A 27,172-nucleotide genomic window follows, 5' to 3' on the forward strand; every position below is an offset into this window, starting at 1 on the left:
ATGTTAGGCAGCCACCTCCTCAGCCTCAGCTCCCATGCTGCACCCCAGTGTGAACCGGACTCCGGAGGACCCCGGCCCGCCGAGTGCTGCCAAATTGAGGAGCCCGCGGGCCCTGAAGATGGGATGGTGCCCAGCCTGCAAGGCCCCCCGGTGCCCTGGGCTGTAGACTCGCTCACCTCAGTGCTAGTCATGGCTGAAGGCTGTGCCCTGCCTAGCGTCAACACGGTGCTGGAGCCCAAACCCGAGCCCGAGCCCAGGTCAGTCCCGCCAGTGTCTCTGGTCCCTGAGGCGCGCTTGGGCTCTGGAGAGGGGGCGCACTCACCCATCAGCCTGGAACCCAGCACTCTCCTGGATGATGCTCCCACGGGAGCCGTCACCATCCAGCAGGAATTCTTCTGTTGGTTAGTCCCACACCGCCAAGCGCTGCTGAAATGATTGGTAGAATCAACATCATTAAATTGTCTCTACTGCCAAAGCAATCTATAAATTCAACGCACTTCTCATTAAAATACCAAGGGCATATTTCACAGACCTAGAACCAACTCTTCAAAAATTCATCTGGAAGAAAAAACGACCCCGAATAGCTGCAGCGATCCTGAGAAAGAACAAAATAGGTGGGATCTCAATGCCAGATATCAAGCTGTATTACAAAGCCACTGTTCTCAAAACTGCCTGGTACTGGCACAAGAACAGACATATAGATCAATGGAATAGAATAGAGAGCCCAGAAATCATCCCCAACCAATACACTCAATTAATATTTGACAAAGGAGGCAAGAACATACAATGGAGTCAAGATAGTCTCTTCAATAAATGGTATTGGGAAAATTGGACAGATACATGCAAGAAAATGAAACTAGACCATCAACTTACACCATACACAAAAATAAACTCAAAATGGATATAGGACTTAAATATACAATGGGAAACCATAAAAATACTAGAGGAATCCAAAGGCAACAAAATCTCAGACATATGCTGAAGCAATATCTTCACCGATACTAATCCTAGGGCATTGGAAACTAAAGAGAAAATAAACAAATGGGACTACATCAAAATAAAAATTTTCTTCACAGCTAAAGAAACCATCAACAAAACAACAAGAAAGCCCACTACATGGGAGAATATATTTGCTAACATTATATCTGATAAGCACCTATTCTCCAACATTTATAGGGAACTCATACAACTTAACAAAAGGAAGATAAACAATCCAATCAAAAAATGGGCAAAGGACCTAAATAGACACCTTTTAAAAGAGGACATTCAGAAAGACAAGAGACATATGAAAACATGCTCAGAGTCGCTAATCATCAGAGAGATGAAAATCAAAACAACAATGATGTACCATCTCACACCTGTCAGAATGGCTATCATCAGCAAATCAACAAATGATAAGTGCTGGAGAGGATGTGGAGAAAAAGGAACACTTGTGCACTTCTGGTGGGAATGCAGACTGGTGCAGCCACTATGGAAGACAGTATGGAGTTTTCTCAAAAAACTGGAAATGCAACTCCTGTTTGACCCTGTGATCCCACTTCTAGGAATATATCCCAAGAAACCAGAAACACCAACCAGAAAGGATATATGAACCCATATGTTCATAGCAGCACAATTCACCATAGCTAAGATCTGGAAACAGCCTAAGTGCCCATCAGTAGATGAATGGATTAGAAACCTCTGGTACATCTGCACGATGGAATACTATGCAGCTGTAAAAAAGAAGGAACTCTTACCTTTTGCAACAGCATGGATGGAACTGAAGAGCATTGTGCTAAGTGAAATAAGCCAGTCAATGAAGGAAAAATACCACATGATCTCACTCATTCATGGATAATAGAGTCCATTATAAACTTTTGAACAATAATAGATACAGAGGCAGAGTTGCCTCGAACAGACTGTTAAACTACAGCAGGAAGGCCTGGGAGGGGGGAGGGCAAAGGAGGGGTAATAGATCAACCAAAGGACTTGTATGCATGCATATAAGCATAACCAATGGACATAAGACACTGGGAGGTAGGGGAGGCCAGGGCATTGTCAAGGAAATGGGCAAAAAACGGAGACATATGTAAGACACTTAGTAATAATTTAAGCAATAACAAAATTATTATTTAAAAAAGAAGAAAGAGACCTTCCTTAGTATAAGCCACTGAAGTTTTGGGAATGTTTGTTACTCACCATAACATCTAGCCCAGCGTTTCTCAACCTGTGGGTCATGACCATATTGGGGCTTGAACGACATAATCATTTCACAGGGGTTGCTGAAGACCATCGGAAAACACATGTGTAATTACACATTGTTCTTGTGATGAATCACTATGCTTTAATTATATTCAATTTGTAACAATGAAAATACATCCTGCATATCAGATATTTACATGACGATTAATAACAGTAGCAAAATTATATTTATGAAGTAGCAACGAAAATTATTTTATGGTTGGGGGTCACCACAACATGAGGAACTCTATTAAAGGGTCACAGCATTAGGAAGGTTGAGAACCACTGATCTAGCTGGTCCTAATGGGTGTGCTTTAACAATTCTACTCTCCTGGAGGCAGCAGAGTCTAACATTTTAAGTCAGATCTCTGTTATTAGAAACACTTGGGTTTGCCTTCCAGCCCTGCCTTTATTTAACTCTACTATCAGGCAATTTACATAAAGCCTCTGAGCCTCAATTTGCTCTTCATAAAATCTCAGTTTGCAGAAAGGACTAAATGACATAATAATGCATGTAAAGCACTGAATTCCAGGTCTGGCACATGCAGTAAACATTTGGTAGCTATTAGCTCCATAGTTCCACAATGTGTACTGAATACAAACATTCTAACATTGTATGAAGGGTTAACCTTTTGTTCTTTGTAGTATTTCAAATGTTGTTTTTAAACAAATGAAATTGTACTGTATATATTCTCTCATAGCCTGATTTGTCTCCTAAAAATGTCATATTTTTTATTAAAAATAAAAAATCTGAGAGCTGGTATAGCCCAGAGGATTTAGAATCTTCCCATGCACAGAAAGGTTTCTGGTGAAATTATTCATGAGGCACAGTCTAGTGCCTCTGAAATAGGCACTGTTCTCAGGAATCTGGCTGGATTCCCAGTGGGAGGGTGAGGGGTTGACAGGAGGCAGCTGATCCATGTTTCTATTTTCCCTGTCCCATCCTATCTCTCAAAAAACAAATTAACAAAAAAATCAGTTGGAGACAACAGACCGCAGAAACTACCACTGGCCACCCAATCCTAATGTTGTTATTTCCCAGCAACATTCTGGCTTCCAAACACCTATATTCTCAATGGTCAGTGAGTGACTGGGATACTATTTACACCTGGGAGGCCTGGAAAGGTATATTACCCAAAGGGCTATGCCCCTAATGATGGCTGGGTTTAGCCAATGAAAACCCAGGAGAGGCATATTATCCAGGTGTACATGGTTGAGGGTGGGAGTTCCTGCATCTACCTGGTGGTCATATTGACCTCTTTGGTCTGTTCACAGAGAGTGAGGCTTCCCAGCGCCAGGTCTCCAGAAGGACAAGGCATCAGAGGCAGTATCCCCCTATGAAGGAGTGTGTCTGAGGTTTGCTGAGCCCCAACACGCCCAGAATTTGGGCTTTTGTGACTCCTGGACACCTCTCTGCTTACAGAGTTCGACGATGCCTTGTTGAGTTAACCCTCCAGCCTGGTGTGTGGGCACCTCTGGGGTCCTGCAGTCCCGGTCCCACTGCCAGGAACAGTGAGTTCATGTGTAGCAAAAGGTGTGATGGGGAAAGAGGTTAACAGGTTACAATACCTCCATGTGAGGACATGATGGTGTGACTGAACTAGGAGGATTTGGGAAACGTAGGACTTGTTTTGTGTATATAGGCAACAAAGAAGATGAGGCAGAGTTTTGCACAAGGAGTTTTACTTTCATTCTCAGGAATCTGGGGACATGAAAGGTCCTGACGAAAAGAGGGACATTGTGTGAGGTAGTTCTGTAAACTTTCCCCAAAGCAGCTCAGAAGAGGAACAGACTAGAAGAGAGATGATAGCAGCTGGGGACAGGTGGCAAAAGTCCTATAAAAGATAAGGTAACTGGAAAGATTGTGCACTGAGGACTGAGTCTTGAAGGAATGTGGTCATCTCCAGGACACATGGGCTTATTGACTGGGAAACGGTACTGAGCAGTCTGAGCCCATCGATCCTGGGGTTGGTGGCCAGAGTCTCAACAGATCTTTCTCTGAACACAGATTCCTGCAAATGCAGAGTGGTTTAAGGGTTTTGTTTTGTGGAACTCATATCAGGGCCTCACACTCTTACAACTTCTGTGATAGTGGTATCCTGAGATTGTCTTGCCTCTGTTCTAGCCCTTATATCTGGGGACCTTGGTGAGACACCAAGCCCAGAATTCTAAGTACATGTCTAAGGTTGTCTGAAATGACACCTGTTTTTGGCAAACAATGGAATAAGATGTGAGTAGACCTTCTAGTCATAGGTTCCTTTATGTGCAAAGGCTTAGAGTGAAGACTGAGCTCATTCAAGAACGAAGCGGCATCCACAGGCTGGTGCTCTATCCACTGAGCCAAACCAGCTGGGGCTTGTGTCCATTTTTTAAAATAGGAACTGGTGACAATTGAACAGGAATGAGGTCTAGAGGACCTTGTGAAACCTTTGGAGTCTGGTCTGCAGGTGATGGGAGTAATGGCAGATTTGGAGCAGCAGAGGCAGGTGATCTGACCCAGGTCTAATTAGACTTCCTGTGGCTGAAGCATAACCAACCATATTGCTGTGAGGGAGGTGGTAGAAAGTCTAGACTGGAGGTTGCTGTGGTGAGCATGATGGTAAGTGACCCATGATGGTGACTGTGGGGGTGAAATAAGCTTTTGTTTTCTGGATTAGTGTTTTATGTGTGGCCAACTGGATTTTCTAATTTTGAGTCTGAGAGAGAGGTAAGAGCCAGGAATGACTTGAAAGTTTGAATTTGACAACTGCATGTATGGAAGCACTATCAACTGAGATGCAGATATTCAGAGTAGAAGTGTAATGTTCATTGGGAATACAAAATTGTTATTTTTTTATCTGTTTTGGTGTGTGATATTTCAGAGAGCACTTCATAAGCATCTGGAACTCTGAGGAGAAGTTCAGGTTGAAAATGTCTTTAAAGTTGGAAGTGAAGTGACCAGGGTAGACTTGCAGATCATCTTTTTTAAAACTTTTTTTTCTGTTTAATTGGAGAGCAAAGAGAAATTAAAACAAGATGAGACGGTAGTTGTTGCATCTTTGCTTGTGAATCACACACCAGGATTGTGTTGAGAGCCTTTTTGTGGTCAGTAGTCTGACTGATTTACATACGGGAATGAGTGGACATATGTGAGATACACTGGACCTGGGCCAGAGGGCCATAGGTGATGGGACTTGAGTGCTGTGACTGGTGAAGGGACATCAAGTGCAGCACTATAAGAGGTAGGCTCTGGATATCTGAGATTTGATGTGGATCTCAATAGGAGAGGTTGTGGCGTGTTTTTTTTTGGAGGGCAGTTACAGTGATCAATAGGAATGAGAGAGCATATATCAGTGGCATCTTGGCTAGTGTTGGGAATGTTGAAGGGTAAGAGAGAAATACATTACTGAAGGGGTGAATTAGAGTATTGGAAAATATGATGATTAAGAAAAATGGTCCAAGTCATGACGTATTTGTGTTACCTTTGGCATCATGCCTCTGGGAATGAAGCTATGTGAGAGAAGTGTTGTTCAAAGAGTTATGTGTGGCAGGAAGTGCAAATTGATGGCCTCAGCAACCTAAGCTTGGTTTCAAAAGGGTAAAGTCTGATTCCAAAATTTACAGGGAATTGGGATGAGATTCTAGGGAACAACAGGGTTATTGCCTGACAAGAACAGTGTCCAATCACTCACACTCTCATTATGGACAACATCAATCCATATCCTATGTTCATGACACCCACTGTATTGAAAGGCGTAGTGTGTACAACATTTTTGTACTAGAGAGCAGGTAGGATCTATATGCTCTTTGCCCTTATTGTCATCGTAAGACACTGCATCAGTAGGAATATAAGGAGTGAGTGTATCTGATGAAACAAAGGCCAGGTATCTTCTCTGTAGTCAGAAGTCTAGGGAGCAGATGGATATGGAAGTTGGGGTGTATGATAAATGTAAAATCCTAGGAGAGAAGCTGATAATGGACTGAACTGTCCCCATTATAACAGGATATGAACTTTGAGGATGTGGCCATTGCCTTCTCTCCAGGGGAATGGGGAATTCTTGATGAGGCTCAGAGACTTCTGTACTGCAAAGTGATGCTGGAAGTATTTGCACTTGGATCATCTTTAGGTAAGACCCTCACATATATCCTAATGGACTGAGGTAATGGCATCTCTTCCTTGATATTCCACCTGTAGCTTCCTCTTTCCTACATCCAGACCGTGGGCTCTGCAAATTTTCCTCACACTCATGTGAAATGTGCTATAGATGCCAGTTCTGAGCTGTGTTGAGAGTCCTGAGAAATAAACTCCACAAACTTCTTTAACACTATTTTCCTCAGAAAGTGCAGGATGTGTCTGGGAGCCAGGCATCTTATAGAAAGCTTAATGGGTCCCACATGCAGTTTCCCTCCCTGGGAGGGTGACTACGTCTAGATCCTTGGCTTCCACTTCTGCACCTTTCCTCTAGATAAAGGTTCTGGGTGACTGCCTGTGTCAGGTTATGTTCTTTACTTACATGAACAATGGACTCTTCTTGTAAGACTCTCCTTCATTTGGTGTTTATAATATCACCTTCCCTGTATACTATTCCAAGTGGATTTTCTCTGGACCAGGGCTGGATGGTCACCTCTGTAATCTTTCATTAATACTTGGAATATTTCGGTTTTATGTATTTGTAGAGAAGGTGGTACAGACAGAACCCTAGTTTTTTTTCACAGGGTGAACATGCAGGATGGTCTCAGATGAGTTCTGGCCCAGCTGAGTGGAAACTAACAGAATGTGTGACACAAGGGCTGTTATCAAATTATACCAGAACCCAGATTGATTCCATCACTGTACAGATGCAGGTGCCACTGCCCACACCTCATTTTTACCTTTCCTTTGAACTACTTTACACTTCCTGGCATGTCATTTCACCTGCTTCTCCCTAGCTTTCCACCGTTTTCAACTTTGTGGCATTTTTACATTGCCTGCTCCTCTGCACTGCTGCCTCTGTAGTATTCTTCAACTTTGACCTGCACATGTGTTACGAGGTTCACATACATACTTAAGTAGTCCTGGAAAAACAGCTACTAGTTTATTGAATTTTTCTTGGAATGAGACACAAAGAAAATTCTGCAGAGCTTGCCTATGTTACCTGCAGACAAGCCCTACTGAACAGTTAGTGTAAGTAAGGACTGGAAGTCTTACCTCTCTTCCATGTGGTTTTTGCCGTCTTTGTGTCATATTCGTGGTGAAGTCTTCCTTCCTTTATGATCTTCAGAGGCCCATAATTTCACAGAAGCCTGTTAATAGTCTTCCTTCATATCTCTTCTTTTCATAAAATTGCATGAAGCTGAGGTGTCATGGGCAACACACTTTTGTAATGGAACTTCCCTCTGTCACCACAATCAACATTCATTTCCTCACCTTTTTTCTGTTTCCAGGTTACTGGCATGAAAAGGATTATTACGAGGCCTGTTCTAATCAGAGTGTATCTGTAGAAGGAGAGTCACAGGTCAGGGCTTCTGAGACAGCTCCAGCAACCCAGAAGAACCATCCATGTAAGCAGTGTTTCTCGGTGTTAAAAGAAAATTTGCACCTGAGTGAGTTACAAGCAGCACACTTGGAACACAAAGGCTTCTTCAGTGAAGCATGTGTGAGAGACTTCTGTTCCAGTGCAAACCCTCACCAGCAACAGAGGAATGCCAGGGGAAAGACACCCTGGAAAGAAGCTACAGACAGAGCCTCATTTGTGACCAGGTGCAGCTTCTACTTATCAGAGGTGTCTTCAAACAGCAGGGTGGTTGGGGAAGACTCCCAAACTCCCTCAGAGCTTCTCCAGTACCAGGCAACTCATAACACTGAGGAGCCACAGTGTGACAGTGAGATTTCAAAGGAATTTCTCAGTGGGCAATGTCATCTCCAGTGGGGTGAATGTGAAAATGCTGCCAGCCACAACCTCAATGTTGTTGGATGTCTGGGTGTATGTTCTGGAGAGTGTGGCACAGGTAGGAAAAATTATAGATGAATCATTAACCTCATTCGACATAAAGTAGTTCACTGGAAAAAATCGGTATGAGTGTACAGATTGTGGGAAATCCTTCAGTCAGAGTTCCAACCTCATTTGATGTCAGAGAATTCACTCTAGTGTAAAGCCTTATGAGTGTAGTGAATGTGGGAAATCTTTTACCCGCAATAATTCCCTTCTTATCCACAAGAGAGTTCACACTGTTGAAAAACCTTATGGGTGTAGTGAATGTGGGAAATCTTTTAGGGATAATAATAATCTCCTTATCCACAATAGAGTTCACACTGGAGAAAAACCTTATGAGTGTAGTGGGTGTGGGAAATCTTTTACCCGTAATATTTTCCTTCTTGTCCACAAGAGAATTCACACTGGAGAAAACCCTTATGGGTATAGTGAATGTGGGATATCATTTACAGATAATAATCTGCTCCTTATCTACAAGGGAGTTCACACTGGAGAAAAAGCTTATGCATGTGTTGAATGTGGGAAGTCTTTTAGGGATAATTTCAGCTCTTTAGCCACAAGAGAGTTCACACTGGAGAAAAGCAGTCTGAGTGTACAGGTTGTGGAAAGTCCTTCAGTTATAGTTCCAACCTCATTCGACATCAGAGAATTCACACTGGTGAAAAGCCTTATGAGTGTAGTGTATGTGGAAAATCTTTTACCCGCAATATTTCCCTTCTTATCCAAAAGAGAGTTCACACTGGAGAAAACCCTTATGGGTGTAGTGAATGTTGGATATCTTTTACGGATAATAGTCTGCTCCTTATCCACAAGAGTTTTCACACTGGAGAAAAGCCTTATGTGTGTAGTGAATATGGGAAGTCTTTTACCCGCAATAATTCCCTTCTTATCCACAAGAGAGTTCACACTGGAGAAAAACCTTATGAATGTGGTGAATATGGGAACTGTTTTAGGGATAATATTCAGCTCTTTATCCACAATAGAGTTCACACTGGAGAAAAGCCTTATGTGTGTAGTGAATGTGGGAAGTGTTTTAGGAAAAATAGACAGCTTCTTATCCACAAGTCAGTACACACTGTGGAAAAGCCTTATGAGTGTACAGATTGTGGGAAATATCATAGATAAAAATATGGCCTTATGAGACACCTAAGACTTCACACTGGATAAAAGCTATAAATGTGAAGGGAACACTTCATTTTTCTTACTCAGAATAACAACACTGAAGGAGACTCTATGATACACAGTTGCCTTAATATGATCCCTTTTTATCAGGGAAGATACTCTGCTAGATTCTTCAAAGATTCAGGTACAAGTGAGGTTTTAAGGAGATAATTGAACTTGCCATTCTGTCCAGGCCTCCTATCTGATTGATGTCACTATTAGTGATTGGGGCTGAAGTGATTACACCTCTAACACCTGGCTCATCTGAGCAATTTGAATCAGTCACAGTCACTGTATGCTCTCTTGTGCTTGAATAAATTCTAAATACTCTGAACCTTTGGCAGGATATTATTCCTTTCTCTCTGACTAGGGAATGGACCTGGTGCAGGGTGTGTCCAGAACACCCATCCTCAGAAAAGAAGTGGTATCTCTTCAGGGAGTTTATGGTTCTCACATTATGCTGTGATGATTGGCTTAGGTTCTATTTCACCAATCTGAACACTGCTGGCTATGGTTTATGATATTTCAGTAAAGGAGTTTTTCCTGTTGTACCTTTAATTGTGATGGTTCTATTCACTGCCTGCAAATGTTTTGAAAGCACTGTTGTGGTTTGTCAGCATGTAGATGTAAACCAATATGGTGCAGATGTCAAACCTTCAGTGCTTTGTAAAGGAGAACATGATGGCAGAGAATCATTCTTCATCCCAAACGGGCTTATTTTACATTGCTGCCCAAGGTGTTGAAAGAAAAACTGCATACCTTTGTGGTCTTAATTTATATCCTGGTACTTTTGTTATGAGTGAGGTCAGTGGTCACCCAGAAAAGGAAGCCTTTGTTGTCCTTTTGTGAACAATATTTATTATGTTCTTTATTCACAGTATTTATTCTTTAATTCTTATCAATGTTTAGGGGAACTCCTCCCCACATACTGCAAAGAAGCCAAGTGTCACGAAGTGTGAAATTTCATACTCTTGTGACATTTGTTGTAAGACTCTGAGGTTAACCTACCATTGAGACAGAAACACTGTATTCATAGTGATGAGAAAGTGACTGCAGTATATTATATGGAAAGTGTCTCTTCTGAAAATAAATCCACAAATATTCTTGGGCCTGTCTCTTGTGTGACCTTTGTGTTCAGACATTCTCAGCACCTCCAAAAATGTTTCCTGTAGCTGAAGTCATTGGCAGAGAAAATAATTTAATAGATTTGTGGATTCTCCTGGTCTCTGTGAGGTGTTCACCACAAAGTCATTTCTCAATATGTAAGAACTCAAAGCTAAGGGAAGGGCAATCCTGTAATAAATCCCAGGATGTGTCTTTTGCAACCAGTCAGCATTCCTGTTGATTCCATGGCAGTAGTCTTCACTGCTTGCCAATATTTGGTGCCGTTGAGGCAATGATGTTCCTCTCAGGATCTCCCTATGCAGTGGTGTGTCTGAGGTTAGCTGAGCCCCAACATGCCAGAATTTGGGCTTTTGTGACTCCTGGACTCCTCTCTCCTTACAGAGTTCGACGATGCCTCACTGGAGTTTACACTGCAGCCTGGGGTGTGGACACCTCTGGGATCGTGAAGTCCAGGTTGCACTGCCAGGAACAGTGAGTAACTCGTGTGTGACAAAAGGTGTGATGGGGGAAAGAGGTTAATAGGCTGCAGTACCTACATGGGAGGATGTGGTGGTTTGACTGAACCAGGAGAATTTGGAAAACCCAGGCCTTGTTTTGTGTCTAAAGGAACAAAGAAGATGAGGCAGAGTTTTGCATGAGGATTTTCACTTTCATTCTCAGGAAACTGGGGACATGAATGTTCCTGACCAAAAGAGGGACATTGTGTGACACAGTTCTTTAAACTTTTCCCAAAGCAGCTCAGAAGAGGAACAGACTAGAAGAGAGATGATAGCAGTTGTGGACAGGATGCAGAAGTCCTATAAAAGATAAGGTAACAGGCAAGAGTGTGCACTGAGGACTGAGTCTTGAGGGAATGTGGTCATCTCCAGGACACATGGACCTATTGACTGGTAAATGGTACTGAGCAGTCTGAGCCCATGGATCCTGGGGTTGGCGGCCAGAGTCTCAACAGATCTTTCTCTGAACACAGATTTCTGCAAATGCAGAGTGGTTTAACAGTGCTGTTTTGTGGAACTTATATCAGGGCCTCACACTCTTACAACTTCTGAGATAGTGGTGCCTGGGATTGCCTTTCCTCTCTTCTAGCCCATATATTTGGGGATCTTGATGAGACACGAAGCCCAGAATTCTAAGTACATGTCTAAGGTTGGCTGAAATGATCCCTGTTTAAGGCAAATAGTGGAATCAAATGTGAGAAGATTTTTCAGGCACAGGTTCCTATATGTGCAAAGGCTTAGAGTGATAACTGAGCTCATGCAGGAACCTACTGGTGTCCTTTTAAAAAATATATATGTTTTTATTGTTTCCAGAGAGAAAGGGAAAAGGAGAGAGAAATAGAAACATCAATGAACTGAGAGAATCATTGGTAGGCTGACTCCTGCCCCCCACACTGGGGATCAAGCCCACAAACCTGGCATGTACCCCAGAACAGAATCAAACCTGGGACCCTTCAGTTCACAGGCTGATGCTCTATCCACTTAGCCAAACCAGCTGGGGCTTGTGTCCATTTTTTAAAATAGAAACTGGTAACAATGGGACAGGTCTGAGGTCTAGAGGAGCTTGTGACACCTTTGGAGTCTGGTCTGCAAGTGATGGGTGTACTGGAAGATTTGGAGCAGCAGAGGCAGGTGATCTGACCCAGGTCTCATTAGACTTCCTGTGGCTGAAGCATAGCAAATAAAATGGCTGTGAGGGAGGTGGTAGAAAGTCTAGACTGGAGATTGCTGAGGTGAGCATGATGGTAAGTGGCCCATGATGGTGACTGTGGGGGTGAAATAAGCAGTTGGATTCTGGATTAGTGTTTTATGTGTGGCCAACTGGATATTCTAATTTTGAGTCTGAGTGAGAGGTAAGAGCCAGGGATGACATGAAAGTTTGAATTTGGCAGCTGCATGTATGGAAGCACTATCAGCTGAGATGCAGATATTCAGATTAGAAGTGTAATGTTCATTGGGGTTAAAAAACTTTTATTTATTTTTTAAAAAATATATTTTATTGATTTTTTACAGAGAGGAAAGGAGAGCGATAGAGAGTTAGAAACATCGATGAGAGAGAAACATTGATCAGCTGCCTCCTGCACACTCCCTACTGGGGATGTGCCCGCAACCAAGGTATATGCCCTTGACCAGGATCGAACCCGGGACCCTTGAGTCCGCAGGCCGATGCTCTATCCACTGAGACAAACCGGTTAGGGCCAAACTTTTTTTTAATCTGTTTTGGTGTGCAATATTTCAGAGAACATTTCATGAGCATCTGGTACTCTGAGGAGAACTTCAGGTTGAAAACTTCTTTAACGTCGGGGGTGTAGCGACCAGAGAAGAGTTGTAGGTCATCTTTTTAAAAACTTTTTTTTCTGTTTAATTGGAGAGCAAAAAGAAATTAAAACAAGATGACACAACAGCTTTTGCATCTTTACTTGTGAATCACACAGAAGGATTGTGTTGAGGGCCTTGGTGTGGTCAGTAGTCTGACTGATTTACATATGGGAATGAGTCGTCATATGTGAGATACACCGGACCTGGGAGAGAGGGCCATAGGTGATGGGACTTGAGTGCTTAAGGCTGTGATTGGTGAAGGGACATTAAGTGCAGCACCAGAAGAGGTCAGCTCTGGCTATCTGAGATTTGATGTGGTTCACAATAGGTGAGGTTGAAGAAAAAAACCAATCAGATAGGGAGGTCATCATAGAAGGACTGAAGGTGCCTCATTGAGTGTGGACTATGAGAGTTGGTGTAGAACTTAATTTAGTTTGAATTTTCCAGGCATTAACAAAACCACACTTGCTGAGTAATGAGTAAGAAGTCAGGGAGATGACTATGGGGACTGGGACTGTGGAAGTGTAGGTTTGAGAGAGTTATGGTAGCAAGAGTGATGTGTACTTGGAGAAGGCATGTGCATTCATGGCTTCAGGGCCCCTGACATTGACATAAGATGGAATGATAGTGGAATTTATTTCTGGTGATGTTTGGATAATCTGATATACAAAATTTCATATTAATTCCTAAAAAGAGGGTCTATAGTAGTGGTACATTATTGGTCCAGAGATTAGAGGAAATATATGAGCAACCTGCATTTTATTGTGGAGGGCAGTTACAGTGATCAATAGGAATGAGAGAGCATACATCAGTGTCATCTAGGCTGGCATTGGGAAGGGTGAAGGGTAAGAGAGAAATTCATTACTGAAAGGGTGAATTGGAGTATTGGAAAAGAAGATGATGAAGAACAAATATTCAAGTCACAATGTATTTGTCTTACTTTTGGTATTATGACTCTGGGAATAAAGCTGTGTGAGAGCTGTGTGTTTCAAAGACTTATGTGTGGCAGGAAGTGCAAAGTGATGGCCTCAGCACCCTAGGCTTGGTTTCAAAAGGGTGAAGTGTGATGTCAAAATTTTCAGGGACTTGGAATGAGAATGTAGGGAACAACAAGGTTATTGCCTGACAAGAACAGTGTCAAATCACTCATACTCTCATTATGGTCAACATCTATCCATATCCTATATTCATGACATCCACTGTATTCAAAAGGAACAGTGTGGCCAAAATGTTTGTACTAGAAATCAGGTATGATCTATATGCTCATTGTCCTTATTGTCATGGGAAGACACTGCATCAGTAGGAATATAAGGAGTGAGTGTATCTGATGAAACAAAGGCCTGATATCTTCTCTGTAGTCAGAAGTCTAGGGAGCAGATGGATATGGAAGTTGGGGTGTATGATAAATGTAAAATCCTAGGAGAGAAGCTGATAATGGACTGAACTGTCCCCATTATAACAGGATATGAACTTTGAGGATGTGGCCATTGCCTTCTCTCCAGGGGAATGGGGAATTCTTGATGAGGCTCAGAGACTTCTGTACTGCAAAGTGATGCTGGAAGTATTTGCACTTGGATCATCTTTAGGTAAGACCCTCACATATATCCTAATGGACTGAGGTAATGGCATCTCTTCCTTGATATTCCACCTGTAGCTTTCTCTCCTACAGCCCACCATGGGCTCTGCAAATTTTCCTCACTCTCATGTGCAATGTGCTATGGATGCCAGTGCTGAGCTATGTGGTAGCCCTGAGAAATAAACTCCACAAACTTCTTTAACACTATTTTCCTCAGAAAGTGCAGGATGTGTCTGGGAGCCAGGCATCTTACAGAAAGCTTAATGGGTCCCACATGCAGTTTCCCTCCCTGGGAGGGTGACTACGTCTAGATCCTTGGCTTCCACTTCTGCACCTTTCCTCTATATAAAGGTTCTGGGTGACTGCCTGTGTCAGGTTATGTTCTTTACTTACATGAACCATGGGCTGTTCTTGTAAGACCCTCCTTCAATTGGTGTTTGTAATATTACCTTCCCTGTATACTATTACAAGTGGATTTTCTCTGGACCAAGGCTGGATGGTCACCTCTGTCATCTTTCATTAATACTTGGAATATTTCGGCTTTATGTATTTGTAGAGAAGTTGGTACAGGGAGAACCCTAGTTTTTTTTCACAGGGTGAACATGCAGGATGGTCTCATAAGAGGCCTGGCCCAGCTGAGTGGAAACTAGCAGAATGTATGACACAAAGGCTGTTTTCAAATTATATCGGGAACCAGATCAATTCCATCACTGCTCAGACACAGGTGCAATGCCCACACCTCATTTTATCTTTTCTTTGAACTACTTTACACTTTCTGATATGTCATTTCACCTTTGATTTCCCAGCATTCCGCCATGTTCACCTTCGTGGCATTTTTACATTACTTGCTCCTCTGCACTGCTGCCTCTGCAGTATTCTTCAAGATTGACCTGCACATGTGTTATGAGGTGCACAAACATATTTAAGTAGTCCTAGAAAAAAAGCTACTCGTTTATTGAATTTTTCCTGAGATTAGACATAGACAAAATTCTTCAGAGCTTGCCTATGTCACCTGCAGACAAGCCTTACTGAACATTGTTAGCCTAACGAAGGGCTGGAAGTCTTACCTCTCTTCCATGTGGTGCTTGCCATCTTTGTTTCATATTCCTGGTGTGGTCTTCCTTCCTTTACAATATTCAGAGGCCCAGAAATTCACAAAAGCCTCTTATTAATCATTCTTGCATATCTCTTCTTTTCATAAAACTTCATAGAGCCATGGTGTCATGAGACACACACTTTTGTAATGTTACTTCCCTCTGGCGCCACAATCAACATTCATTCCCTCACCTTTTTTCTGTTTTCAGGTTGTTGGCATAAATAGGATGATGAGGTGGTCTGTTCTAATCAGAGCATAGCTATAGAAGGAGAGTCACAGGTCAGGGCTTCTAAGACAGCTCCAGCAACCCAGAAGAACCATCCATTTAAGCAGTGTTTCTCGGTGTTTAAAGATATTTTGCATCTGAATGAGTTACAAGCAGCACATTTGGAGCATAAAGACTTCTTCAGTGAGGCATGTGTGAGAGACTTCTGTTTCAGTGCAAATGCTCACCAGCAATGGAGGAATGCCAGGGGAGAGACGTCCTGGAAAGAAGGTATGGACAAGGCCTCATTTGTGACCAGGTGTAGCTTCTACTTATCAGACAGAGGTGCCTTCAAAAAGCAGGGTGGTTGGGGAAGACTCCCAAACTCCCTCAGAGCTTCTCCCGAACCAGGAAACTCATAACACTGAGGAGCCAAACTGTGGCAGTGAGATTTCACAGGAATTTCTCAGTGGAAAAAGTAATCACCAGTGGGGTGATTGTGAAAACGTGACCAGCTATATCCTCAAAGTTCTTGAATGTCAGGATGTGTGTTCTGGAGAGTGTGGCAAATGTAGGAAAAATTATAGATGAATCTTTATCCTCATTCGACATAAAAGAGTTGATACTGGAGAAAAACCATTTGAATGTATCGATTGTGGGAAGTACTTCAGTCAGAGTTCCACCCTCTTTTGACATTAGAGAATTCACACTGGAGAAAAGCCTTATGAGTGTAGTGAATGTAGGAAATCTTTTACCCGCAATAGTCAGCTCGTTATCCAGAAGAGAGTTCACACTGGAGAAAAACCGTATGTGTGTAGTGAATGTGGGAAGTCTTTTAGGGATAACAGCTCCATACCCATAAGAGAATTCACACTGGAGAAAAACTTTATGAATGCTGTGAATGTGGGCAATTCTTTAGTCAAAATAGCTTCTTATACACAAGAGAGTTCACACTGGAGAAAAACATTATGGGTGTAGTGAATGTGGCAAGTCCTTTAGGGATATTAGTCAGCTCCTTATCCACAAGAGAGTTCACAGTAGAGGAAAGCCTTATGTGTGCAGTGAATGTGGAAAGTCTTTTAGGCAAAATAGTCATCTCCTTATCCACAATAGAGTTCACAGTGGAGAAAAACCTTATGTGTGCAGTGAATGTGGGAATTGTTTAGGCAAAATAGTCAGCTCCTTATCCACAAGCCAGTTCACTCTGGGGGAAAACCTTATGAGTGTACAGATTGTGGGAAATATTTTAGCCAAAAATATAGCCTTATGAGACACCTGAGACTTCACACTGGAGAAAAGCCATAAATGTGAAGGGAATGCTTCATTTTTTTTACTCAAATAACAACACTAAAGGAGACTTTATGATACACAGTTGCCTTAATATGATCCCTTTTGATCAGGTCATACACTCTGCTAGATTCCTCATAATTTTCACGTACAAGTGAGGCTTCAAGGAGCTACTTGAACTTGCCATTCTGCCCAGGCCTCCTATCCAATTGATGTCACTATGAGTGATTGGGGCTGAAGTGATTTCATCTTTAACACCTGGCTCACCTCAACAGTGTGCATCAGTCACAATCCCTGTGTGCTCTCTTGTGCTTGAATAAATTCTAAATACTCTGAACGCTTGGAAGGATCTTCATTCCTTTCTCTCTGCCTAGGGAATGGGCCTGATCCAGGGTTTGTCCAGAACACCCATCCTCGGAACAGAAGTGGTATCTCTCTCAGGGAGTTCGTGGTTCTCATGTTATGCTGTGATGATTGGCTTAGGTTCTATTTCACCAATCTGAACACCACTGGCTATGGTTTATGATATTTTGGTAAAGGTGTTTTTCCTTTTGTACCTTTAATTGTGATGGTTCTATTCACTGCCTGCAATGTTTTGAAAGCACTCTGGTGATTTGTCAGCATGTAAATGTGAAACAATATTGCGGGGACATCAAACCTTCAGTTCTTTGGATAGGAGAATATAATGGCAGAAAATCATTCTTCATCCCAAACTGGCTTATTTTGCATTGCTGCCCAAGGTGTTGAAAGGAAGATTGCATAACTTTGTAGTCTTAATTTATATCCTGGTATCATGGTTATGAGTTAGGTCAATGGTCACCCAGAAGTGGAGGCCTTTGCTGTCCTTCTGTGAAGAATATGGATTATGTTCTTTTTCACAGTAGGTATTTCTTAATTCTTATCAGTGGTTAGGGGAACTCCTCCCCACATACTGCAAAGAAGCCAAGTGCCATGAAGTATGATATTTCATACTCTTGTGACATTTGTTGTAAGACTCTGAGGTTAAACTACCATTGAGATGGAAACACTGTATTCATAGTAATGAGAGAGACTGGAGTAAATTATATGGAAAGTGTCTCTTCTGAAAATAAATCCACAAATGTTCCTGGCCTGTGGCTTGTGTGACCTTTGTGTACAGATATTCTCAGCACCTCCAAAAATGTTTCCTGTAGCTGCAGTCATTGGCAGAGAAAATAATTTAAAGGATTTGTGGATTCCCCTGGTCTCTGTAAGGTGTTCACCACAAAGTCATTTCTCAATATGTAAGAACTCAAAACTAAAGGAAGGATAATCCTATAATCAATCCCAGGATGTGTCTTTTGTAACCAGTCAGCATTCCTGTTGATTCCATGGCAGTAGTCTTCACTGCTTGCCAACATTTGCTGCCACTGAGGCAAATCTGTTCCTCCCAGGAAATGAGCACTGACATGCAAGAAAGTGCACTTTTCTACGGTGTCTTATTTTGTGAGCCTTTACTTAGAGATAAAGCTGTGAAACATCACAATTGAAATAATTTTATCTGTCACTATATTCAAGGTGTGGCATAAGTGGACGTTCAGTTATGAGTACATAAACCACAGCACTTGTGCTTTTAAAAAATAACTTTATGTTATTTTTTTAGGAAAAGAGGGAAGGGGGAGAGAGATAAATATACATGAGCTGCCGAAACCGGTTTGGCTCAGTGGATAGAGCGTCGGCCTGCAGACCGAAAGGTCCCAGGTTCGATTCCGGTCAAGGGCATGTACCTGGGTTGCGGGCACATCCCCAGTAGGAGATGTGCAGGAGGCGGCTGATCGATGTTTCTCTCTCATCGATGTTTCTGACTCTCTATCTCTCTCTCTTCCTCTCTGTAAAAAATCAATAAAATATATTTAAAATATATATATATATATACATGAGCTGCCTCTTGCGCACTCCCTACTGGGGCCACAGGTGGGGCTGTGTACTGACCTGAAATTGAACCAGGACGTTTCAGTGTACTGGTTGATACCCACCCAGCTGAGGTACATGGTGAAAGCAGAGTTTATTCCAGTATTTTTTATGTATTATTTTCCATACCAACAATTCTAAACCTACATTTCCCACACTCTACATTTTCCTCCTGCCCTTTTATAATCTCTCTTTCTGACTTTCCCACTCTTCCATGCAATCATTCATTTTCCGTCCTTTACATTAAATTAGTTCATATTATTCATAGTTTTATAGTCACTGTAAGGTGTGTACTTTTAAACAAATACTGGTTTCCTTAATGCTACAGATATTTTGAGACTCAGTACAAATGCTTATGTGAATACTGAATTATTTTTAATGCTGACTAGTATTGTATTCTATGGATCACATCTTCACAGACCTACTACTCGATTGGTGTCACAGCGAGTATTTCTGGCTGAAGAGATTTCACCTCTAACACCTGGCTCACCTAAAGAGTGTGCATAAGTCACAACCCCTGTGTGATCAGGGGAAATATATTCTGTGTTCTCACTTGTGCTTGAGAAAAATGTGATTACTCCGAGCTCTTGGCAGTATCTTCATTTCTTTATCTATGACGAGGTAATGCACCTGATACAGGGTTCATCCAGGGCACTCATCCTCAGCTAAAAAGTGCTACATCTGTCAGGGACATTGTGGTTTGCACATTATGCTGGGATGAATTGTTTCAGGTTCTAATTCACCAACCTGCAAACTGCTTGCTGTCCTGTTCTGGGCTATGATCATTCAGTAAAGGTGTTGTTGTTTTCTTTTGTACCTTTAATTTTGGGGACTATGTTCACTTCCTGGGATGGCTATAAAGGAAAGTTGTGACCTGTCAGCATGGAGAGGGGAACAGATATGATGGGGTCCCAAACATTCTGTGCTTTGGAAGGCACATAGTAATGGCAGAAAGTCAGTTTGTCCAATTTTGGCATTTTTTTTTTAACTTCTGCCCAGGGCCTTAAAAAATTATCTGCATGACTTTGTGGTTCTAATTTGCAGCCTGGTGACTCTATTATTGGTGAGGTCAATGTTCATACTGGAAAGGAGGCCTTTGTTGTGTTTCTGTGCACAATATTAATTATAGTCTCTGGTCACAATAAGTATTACATAATTCTCAACAATGTTTAGGGGAATTGTTCCCCACATACACTAAAGGAGCCATGTCCTGTGATGTATGAAATGTCATACACTGGTGTCATTCTTTATATATTTTTTAATTGATTTCAGAGATGAAGGGAGAGGGAGAGAGAGATAGAAACATTAATGATGAGAGAGAATCATAGATTGGCTGCCTCCTGCATGCCCGCTACTGGGGATCAAGCCTGCAATCCAGGCGTGTGCCCCTGACCAGAATTGAACCTTGGACCCTTCAGTCTGTAGGTTGATGCTCTATCAACTGGGCACTGGTGTCATTTTTTGTATGACTCTGAGGTTTCAATATAACCACCAGTATGACAGAAACTGCATTCATAGTGAGTGTGAAAGATTGCAGTGAATTAGATGAAAAGTGCCTCTTCATTTGGGTGTTGTTGAATCAAATCAATCTTACCACTATTCTTTTTTAAATGTTTTTATTGCTTTTTTAGAGAGTGAGGGAGACTGAGAAACATCAATGATGAGAGAGAATCATTGATCAGTTGCCTCCTGCATGCCCCCTGCAGGGATGGAGCTCTCCAACCTGGGTATGTGCCTGACCTGGAATTGAACCAGTGATCTCATGGTTTATGGGTCCACATGCAAGCAATGAACCATGGCATGTGGGCAAACTATTCTTTTTTATTATTGATTATTAACTCTATTACAGATGTTCCCATTTTCCCCCATCTCCATCCCCCTTTGCCTCCCTCTACACTGCCCCCACTGCTTCTAGGCCCTCACCACCTTATTGTCTATGTCCTTGGGCTATGTATATATGTATATACTTTAAAATATAATTTTATTGATTTTAGAGAGAGGGAGGGAGAAGGAGAGATAAAAACATCAATGATGAGAGAGAATCACTGATTAGCTGCCTCCTTCACGTACCTCTCCCCTAACTGAGAATTGAACCTACAGACCATGTATGTTCCCTGACCAGGAATAGAACCTTGACCTACTGGTTCATAGATTGCTGCTCAACCATTGAGTCACACCAGCGGTGCTATATTATTTAAAAATTGAAAAAAAACAATGTATTTATTGTTTCTAGTATTATAGAAGTCTCCCATTTTCCCCGTGCATATATTCTTTGGGGGATCTCTCCCAGTCCTCCCCATACCCTGCCCCTGGGAGACCTGCCAGTCTGTTCCAGTTAACCAGGCCTCTGGTCCCATCTTGTCTTTCCGCAGGGCCACTTGCTGAACCACATCACCTTTATTCACTAGTGTCATTGGCCTGAATGCTAGCCCTCGCCTTGGCTTTTGAGAAAACTACATTTCCCAGAAAGGAATGGGCCCACGTGGGCGGAGCTAATGGGTGTTTTTGGTGTTAGTGCATCCCCTTAGGGCAGGACTTCCACCTTCCTCCTCCTGGCGGGCATTTTGACCTCTTCAGTTCAAGGACTCACAGTCTTCAGCCCACTGGACATGTGTAGGAGGAGGCCTAGGAGGCAGCGTCCTTGCTGTGCAGCATGTGTCTGAGGCTTGCTGAGCACCAACAGGCTGGGAGTGGGGCCTCCAAGCCTCCGGGACTCCTCTCTGACCACAGCGTTCCCACAGCCTCACCCCATTTCACCCTCCAGCCTTGGGGACTGGCGCCCCTCAGGTCCTGCAGCCCAGGAAGTCGCATCCAGAATAGTGAGTCTCTCCTGGGTGACACAGGGTGTGATGGGGGAAGAGGGCCACAGGCTGCAGTGCCACCTTGTAAGGACACGGTGGTGAGGCTGATCCATGAGGATTAGGAAAACCCTGGCCTGTTTTGGGTCTAAAGGCAGCAAAGAAGATGAGGTGAGGTTTTGCAGGAGGAGTTTTACTTTCACCCTCAGAATGCTGGAAACATAGATGGTTGGGGGAAAAGGAGGGACATTTTGTGAGGTAGGGTTCTAACTTTTCCTAACATTGCTCAGAGGAAGGACAGACTAGAAGACAGCATCTGTGGACAGGAAGGTGAAGTCCTATAAATGATCGGGTAACTGGCAAGAGTGAGCACTGAGGGAGGAGGCCTGAGATAATACAGGCATCTGGAGGGCACCTGGCCTCTGGGCTGGGCAAGGGCACTGAGCAGCCTGAGCCCATAAATCTTGGCGGTGTTTGCCAGGCTCTCAACAGACCATTTTCTTTACACAAATTCCTGCAAATGCAGAATGAGTTGGGTGTACGGGATGGTGAAGATAATTCAGGTCTTCACACTCTTGTGGCCTCTGAGATAGTTGTGTCTTGGGGCTGTCCAGCTGCTCTTGTATCCCTTGGACCTGGGGACTTTGAACAGATACTAAGCCCAGACTCCTAAGGTCATGACTAGGGCTTCATGTAGTGGACCTTGTATTTAGCAACCAATGTTATGCGTGGTAGCTCCTGCAGGGCATTGGTTACAGATTGTGCAAAGGCTTGTAGTGAAGAGTGAGCTGATTTAGGAACTGGCAGGTACTTAAATTATATATATAAAGTTTTAGATATAGAAAGGAAGGGAGAGGGAGGGGGCAGAGAAACAATGATGAGCAAGAAACAAGGATTGGTTGCAGCCTGCACTACCCCTATTGTGGATCCAGCCCACAACCAAGTCATGTGCATGTGTCTATACCAGTGATGGCAAACCTTTTGAGCTCAGCGTGTCAGCATTTTGATAAACCCTAACTTAACTCTGGTGCCGTGTCACATATAGAAATTTTTTGATATTTGCAACCATAGTAAAACAAAGACTTATATTTTTGATATTTATTTTTATATATTTAAATGCCATTTAACAAAGAAAAATCAACCAAAAAATGAGTTTGTGTGTCACCTCTAACACACGTGTCATAGGTTCACCATCACTGGTCTATACTCAACCAACTGAGACACATCAGCCAGGACTGTAAATCACTTTAATATAGGAGCCCTGGCTGTTTTAGCTCAGTGGATGGAGCATCGGCCTGTGGACTGAAGACTCCCAGGTTTGATTCTGGTCAAGGGCACATGCACAGGTTGCAGGCTTGATCCCTACTAGAGAGCATGCAGGAGGCAGCCAATCAGTTATTCTCTCTCATCATTGATGTTTCTATCTCTCTTTCCCTCTCCCTCTCTGAAATCAATAAAAATATATTTTTAAAAATATATAGGAAATCATGGTCAGGTTGGTAATGGTAGTAGTAGCTCAGAAAGGACAGTGTGACCCTAAGGTCTAGCTTTCCTGCTGGGGCCACCGTGGAAGGTGGGTGTCACAACACCGCAGAGAGATAGAAGTTGTCATGTAGAGTGTGGGGGAGAGGTAATCATTTTGCAGTGGCCAAGGCCTTTAAAAGATGAGTGGACCTGATATTATTTAGAAGCGGAAGAGTTATTCCAACAAAGTGAGACTAGGGCTGGTACATATTAACTTCTCTAAACACTCACCAGGATTTTGTTGTGACCCTTGGTGTGGCCTGGTTTTGGAGAGTTGCAGACAGTCTTGTGGATTAGCTTAGAGGTTTGAGTGGTCATCTGTGAAACTCACTGGGCATGGTCAGAACGCCATCGGGTATGGGACTTGAGTTGCAGTTAAGTGAGAGATGTTGGCAAGCACTCTCTGGACAACAAATGCTGAATTAACTCAGAGGCCAAGGAGAGCACTACGGGGCCTGGGGCTGAGGGAGTGCAGGTGTGAGCCACGTGTGGAAAAGAGTGATGTGCACTTGAAGAGGGAAGGTGAATTGATGACCACAGCATCCTGACATTGACATAAGAGTGAATGACGAGAGAGTCCATTTCTGGTGGTGTCTGGATGATCCAATACAGTGACTTTTAGGGTGATTGCCTGTAAAGAGGGGTGTTTTGGTGCTACATTCTAGGTACAGAGCTTCGCTGCCATTTAACTAACCACCTGCCTTTTATTGTTGGGGGTGACACACAGGTTGATAAGAATGAGATAGCCTACATCAGTATTACGCAGGCTTCAAAATCTCCACTGGAATGGGTAAGGGAGAAGGGTAAGGGGTAAGAGATTATGGATGTGGTGAACTATAATTTTGAAAAAAGTGATTAGGAAACAATTTGTCCTCACCACAGCAAATTTGCATTACCTTTGAAGTTGTGCTTCTGAGAAGGAAGCTGTGTGAGAGAAGTGTTGTTCAAAGAACTCTGAGCAACAGGTAGTGCAAAGCCATGGCCTCAGTACCTTGGGATTGGGGTCAAGAGGGTGCAGTGTGATGCCATGTATTTGGTGTCTTGGAGAAACAATATGAGGGTATTGCCTGACAAGACCAGTATCAAATCACTCACACTATCTTTATGGCCAGCATCTCTCTTTAACCTATGGTTTTGACACCCATTCTTTTGATAAAAGTCAGTGTGGTGTACACAGGAGTCCATAGCTCAGGTGTCTTATCTGCCTTTATTATAGTGGGAAGAGAAAATGTCAGTAGGAATATAAGAAGACAATGGCTTTCATGGGATGAAGGCCTGGTATTTTCTCTGATGTGTGGAGTGGACAGAGCAGATGGATGTGGAGGGTGGGGAGTATGACAGACTAAGAATCTTAGGAGTGAAGCTGATCTTGGGCTGTACTGTCCCCATTATGACAGGATATGAACTTTGAGGATGTGGTCATTGTCTTCTCTCAGGAGGAATGGGGGCTCTTAGATGAGGCTCAGAGACTTCTATACTATGATGTGATGCTGGAAGTGTTTGCACTTGTGTCATCTGTAGGTAAGACCTTGATGTTCTCCCAGTGTCCTGAGGTGATGACCTCTCTTCCTTTATTCCTCAGGCAAAGCTTTCTCTCTCCCACTGTGGGAACATGGCCTCTGATCATTTTACCCACTGCCTTGTCAAATGTGCTGTGGCTGACAGGGCTGAGCTGGATGTAGAGCCCTGAACAAGGTCTCCATGAACATCCCTAACACCTGTTACCTCAAAAAGTAAAGGAAACAGAGTGAGGAGTCTTGAAGTGAGCTTAATAGGTCCCAGCTTGCACTTTCTCTTCATGGGAGGCTGACAGTGTCCATATGCATGGCTTCAACTTCTGTACTCTTTCTCTGGGTAACGGTTCTTTGTGGCAACCTGGGTCATGTTATGGTCTTCACTTACATGAACTATGGGCTGTTCTTTTAAGGCTTTCATTCAATTTTTTTGAATATTCTCTTCCCTGAATACTATAGCAAGCTGTGTAGCTCTGGCCCAGTGATGACTGCTCACCTCTTCATCACCTGTTTCTCTGCACTGGTGCCTCTGCAATCATCTGCAACTTTGATGTGCACATGTGTTATGAGGTGCACATATGTGGTAATTAGTCCTCAAAACCAGCTACTCCTTTATTGAATTTTACTTGGAGTAAGACGGAACCAACCTCTTGCTCAGCTTGCCCCCTTCCCCAGTCAACAAGCCCTGCTAAATGCTGTTAGTTGAAGGATTAGCTGGAGCTCCATATTCTAATCCATGTGGTGCTTGCCATTTTTGTGTCATATTTCTGGCAAGGCCTTTCTGTTTTATGATCTTCATTAGCCCAGAAAGTTACAAGAGCCTCTTATTAATCCTTTCTGCATATCTCTTATTTTCAGAGAATTGCATGTACCAACTGTGATACATAACAAACCTTTGCAATGGAAATTCCCCCTGTCACCACATTCAACATTCATTTCCTCACCGTTTCTCACTTTTCAGGTTGTTGGCATAACATGGATGATAAGGAGGCCTGTTCTGGTCAAAGTGTATCTATACAAGGAGAGTCACAGGTCAGGGCTTTTAAGACAGCTCCAGCAACCCAGAAAACCCTTCTGTGTAAGCGGTGTTTCTCTGTGTTACAACATATTTTATTACCTGACTGAGTCAGATGTAGCATATTTTAAGCATAAAGCATTCTGTAGTGACGCACGTGTTGGAGACGTCTGTTTCAGTGCAAACCCTCACCAGCAACAGAGGAATGAGTGTGGACAGGGGCCCTGGAAATAAGCTATGGATAGGGCCTCCTTTGTGAACAGGTGCAGCTTCTACTTATCTTCAGTGCCTTCAACCAGCAGGAAGGTTGGAGAAGACTTTAAATACAACTCAGAGTTTCCCCAGCACCAGCCCACTTCCAACGCTGAGGAACTACACTGTGGCAGTGGGATTTCCCAGGAATTTCTTGATGGAAAAAGTCTTCATCAGGGGGGTGAATATGAAAACGCTGGCAGCAACGACCTGAAATTTGGTAAAATTCAGGGTGTCTGTTATGGAGAACTTACTTATGAGTGTAACAAATGTAAGAAAGTTTTTAGACAAATCTTTAACCTCATTCAACATAAGAGAGTTCACACTGGAGAAAAGCTATATGAGTGTAGAGAATGTGGGATGTCCTTTAGTCAAAGGAGTCACCTCACTGGACAACTCAGAGTTCACACTGGAGAGCAGCCATATGAGTGTACTGAATGTGGGAATTCTTTTAGCCAAACATCTAACCTTATTAAACACCTGAAAGTTCACAGTTGCGACAAGCCATATGAGTGCTATGATTGTGGGAAGTTCTTCAGTGATAAGTCTTACCTTGAAAAACACCACAGAGTTCACAGTGGAGAAAAGTCATATGAATGTAGAAAATGTGGGATGTCCTTTCAGCAAAGGGCTCAACTCACTGTACATCTGAGAGTTCGCACTGTAGAGAACCCATAGGAGTGTACTGAATGTGGGAAATCTTTTAGCCAAAAATCTAACCTTATTAAACACTTGAAAGTTCACACTGGAGAGATGTGTTAAATGTGCAGGGAATGTTTTTATTTTTCTCACTTAGAATAACAACACTGAAGGCAACTCTTTGGGGCCTATTTTCCTAAATTTAAACCCCATTTTAATGGAACATACACTCTTTTAGATTCCTCATAAGTTTCGGGTACAAGTGAGGCTTGAAGGCGCTATATTGCACTTGCTAACATGCCCAGATCTAACACCCGATTGATGTCACAGTGAGCATGTGTGGCTGAAGAGATTTCACCTCTACCACCTGGCTCACCTGAAGAGTGTGCATCAGTCACAAACCCTGTGTGCTCAGGGGAAATGTATTCTGTGTTCTCACTTGTGCTTGGGAAAATTCAGATTACTCTGAGCTCTTGACAGGATCTTCATTCCTTTCTCTCTGACTAGAGAATGCATCTGATCCAAGATTTGTCCAGACTACATATCCTAAGCTAAGGAGTGCTAC

At 42.8% G+C, this 27,172-nt stretch overlaps 1 protein-coding gene across 1 annotated transcript; it reads left to right on the forward strand.

The window, feature by feature from the left end:
• Positions 1-26,646, forward strand: LOC139000811 (zinc finger protein 211-like). Its single transcript, XM_070402826.1, has 6 exons — positions 1-397; positions 7,624-8,187; positions 8,624-8,852; positions 8,966-9,235; positions 10,839-10,928; positions 25,980-26,646. Exons 1-6 carry the CDS (start codon positions 1-3, stop codon positions 26,644-26,646), a joined length of 2,217 nt encoding a protein of 738 aa, XP_070258927.1.
• The last annotated feature ends 526 nt before the right edge of the window (positions 26,647-27,172 follow it).

Source organism: Myotis yumanensis, unplaced genomic scaffold (assembly GCF_028538775.1).
Source record: "Myotis yumanensis isolate MYYU_CA2020_CCGP unplaced genomic scaffold, mMyoYum1.0.hap1 SCAF_31, whole genome shotgun sequence".
Classification (NCBI taxonomy): Eukaryota; Metazoa; Chordata; class Mammalia; order Chiroptera; family Vespertilionidae; genus Myotis; species Myotis yumanensis.

Bases quoted from the DNA above. Each gene is read 5' to 3' on its own strand.
- LOC139000811 (XM_070402826.1), top strand. From the start codon at position 1: ATGTTAGGCAGCCACCTCCTCAGCCTCAGCTCCCATGCTGCACCCCAG. The intron at 398-7,623 runs GTTGGTTAGTCC...TTCTGTTTCCAG, and splicing joins CATCCAGCAGGAATTCTTCT to GTTACTGGCATGAAAAGGAT. The intron at 8,188-8,623 runs GTAGGAAAAATT...TATCATTTACAG, and splicing joins TTCTGGAGAGTGTGGCACAG to ATAATAATCTGCTCCTTATC.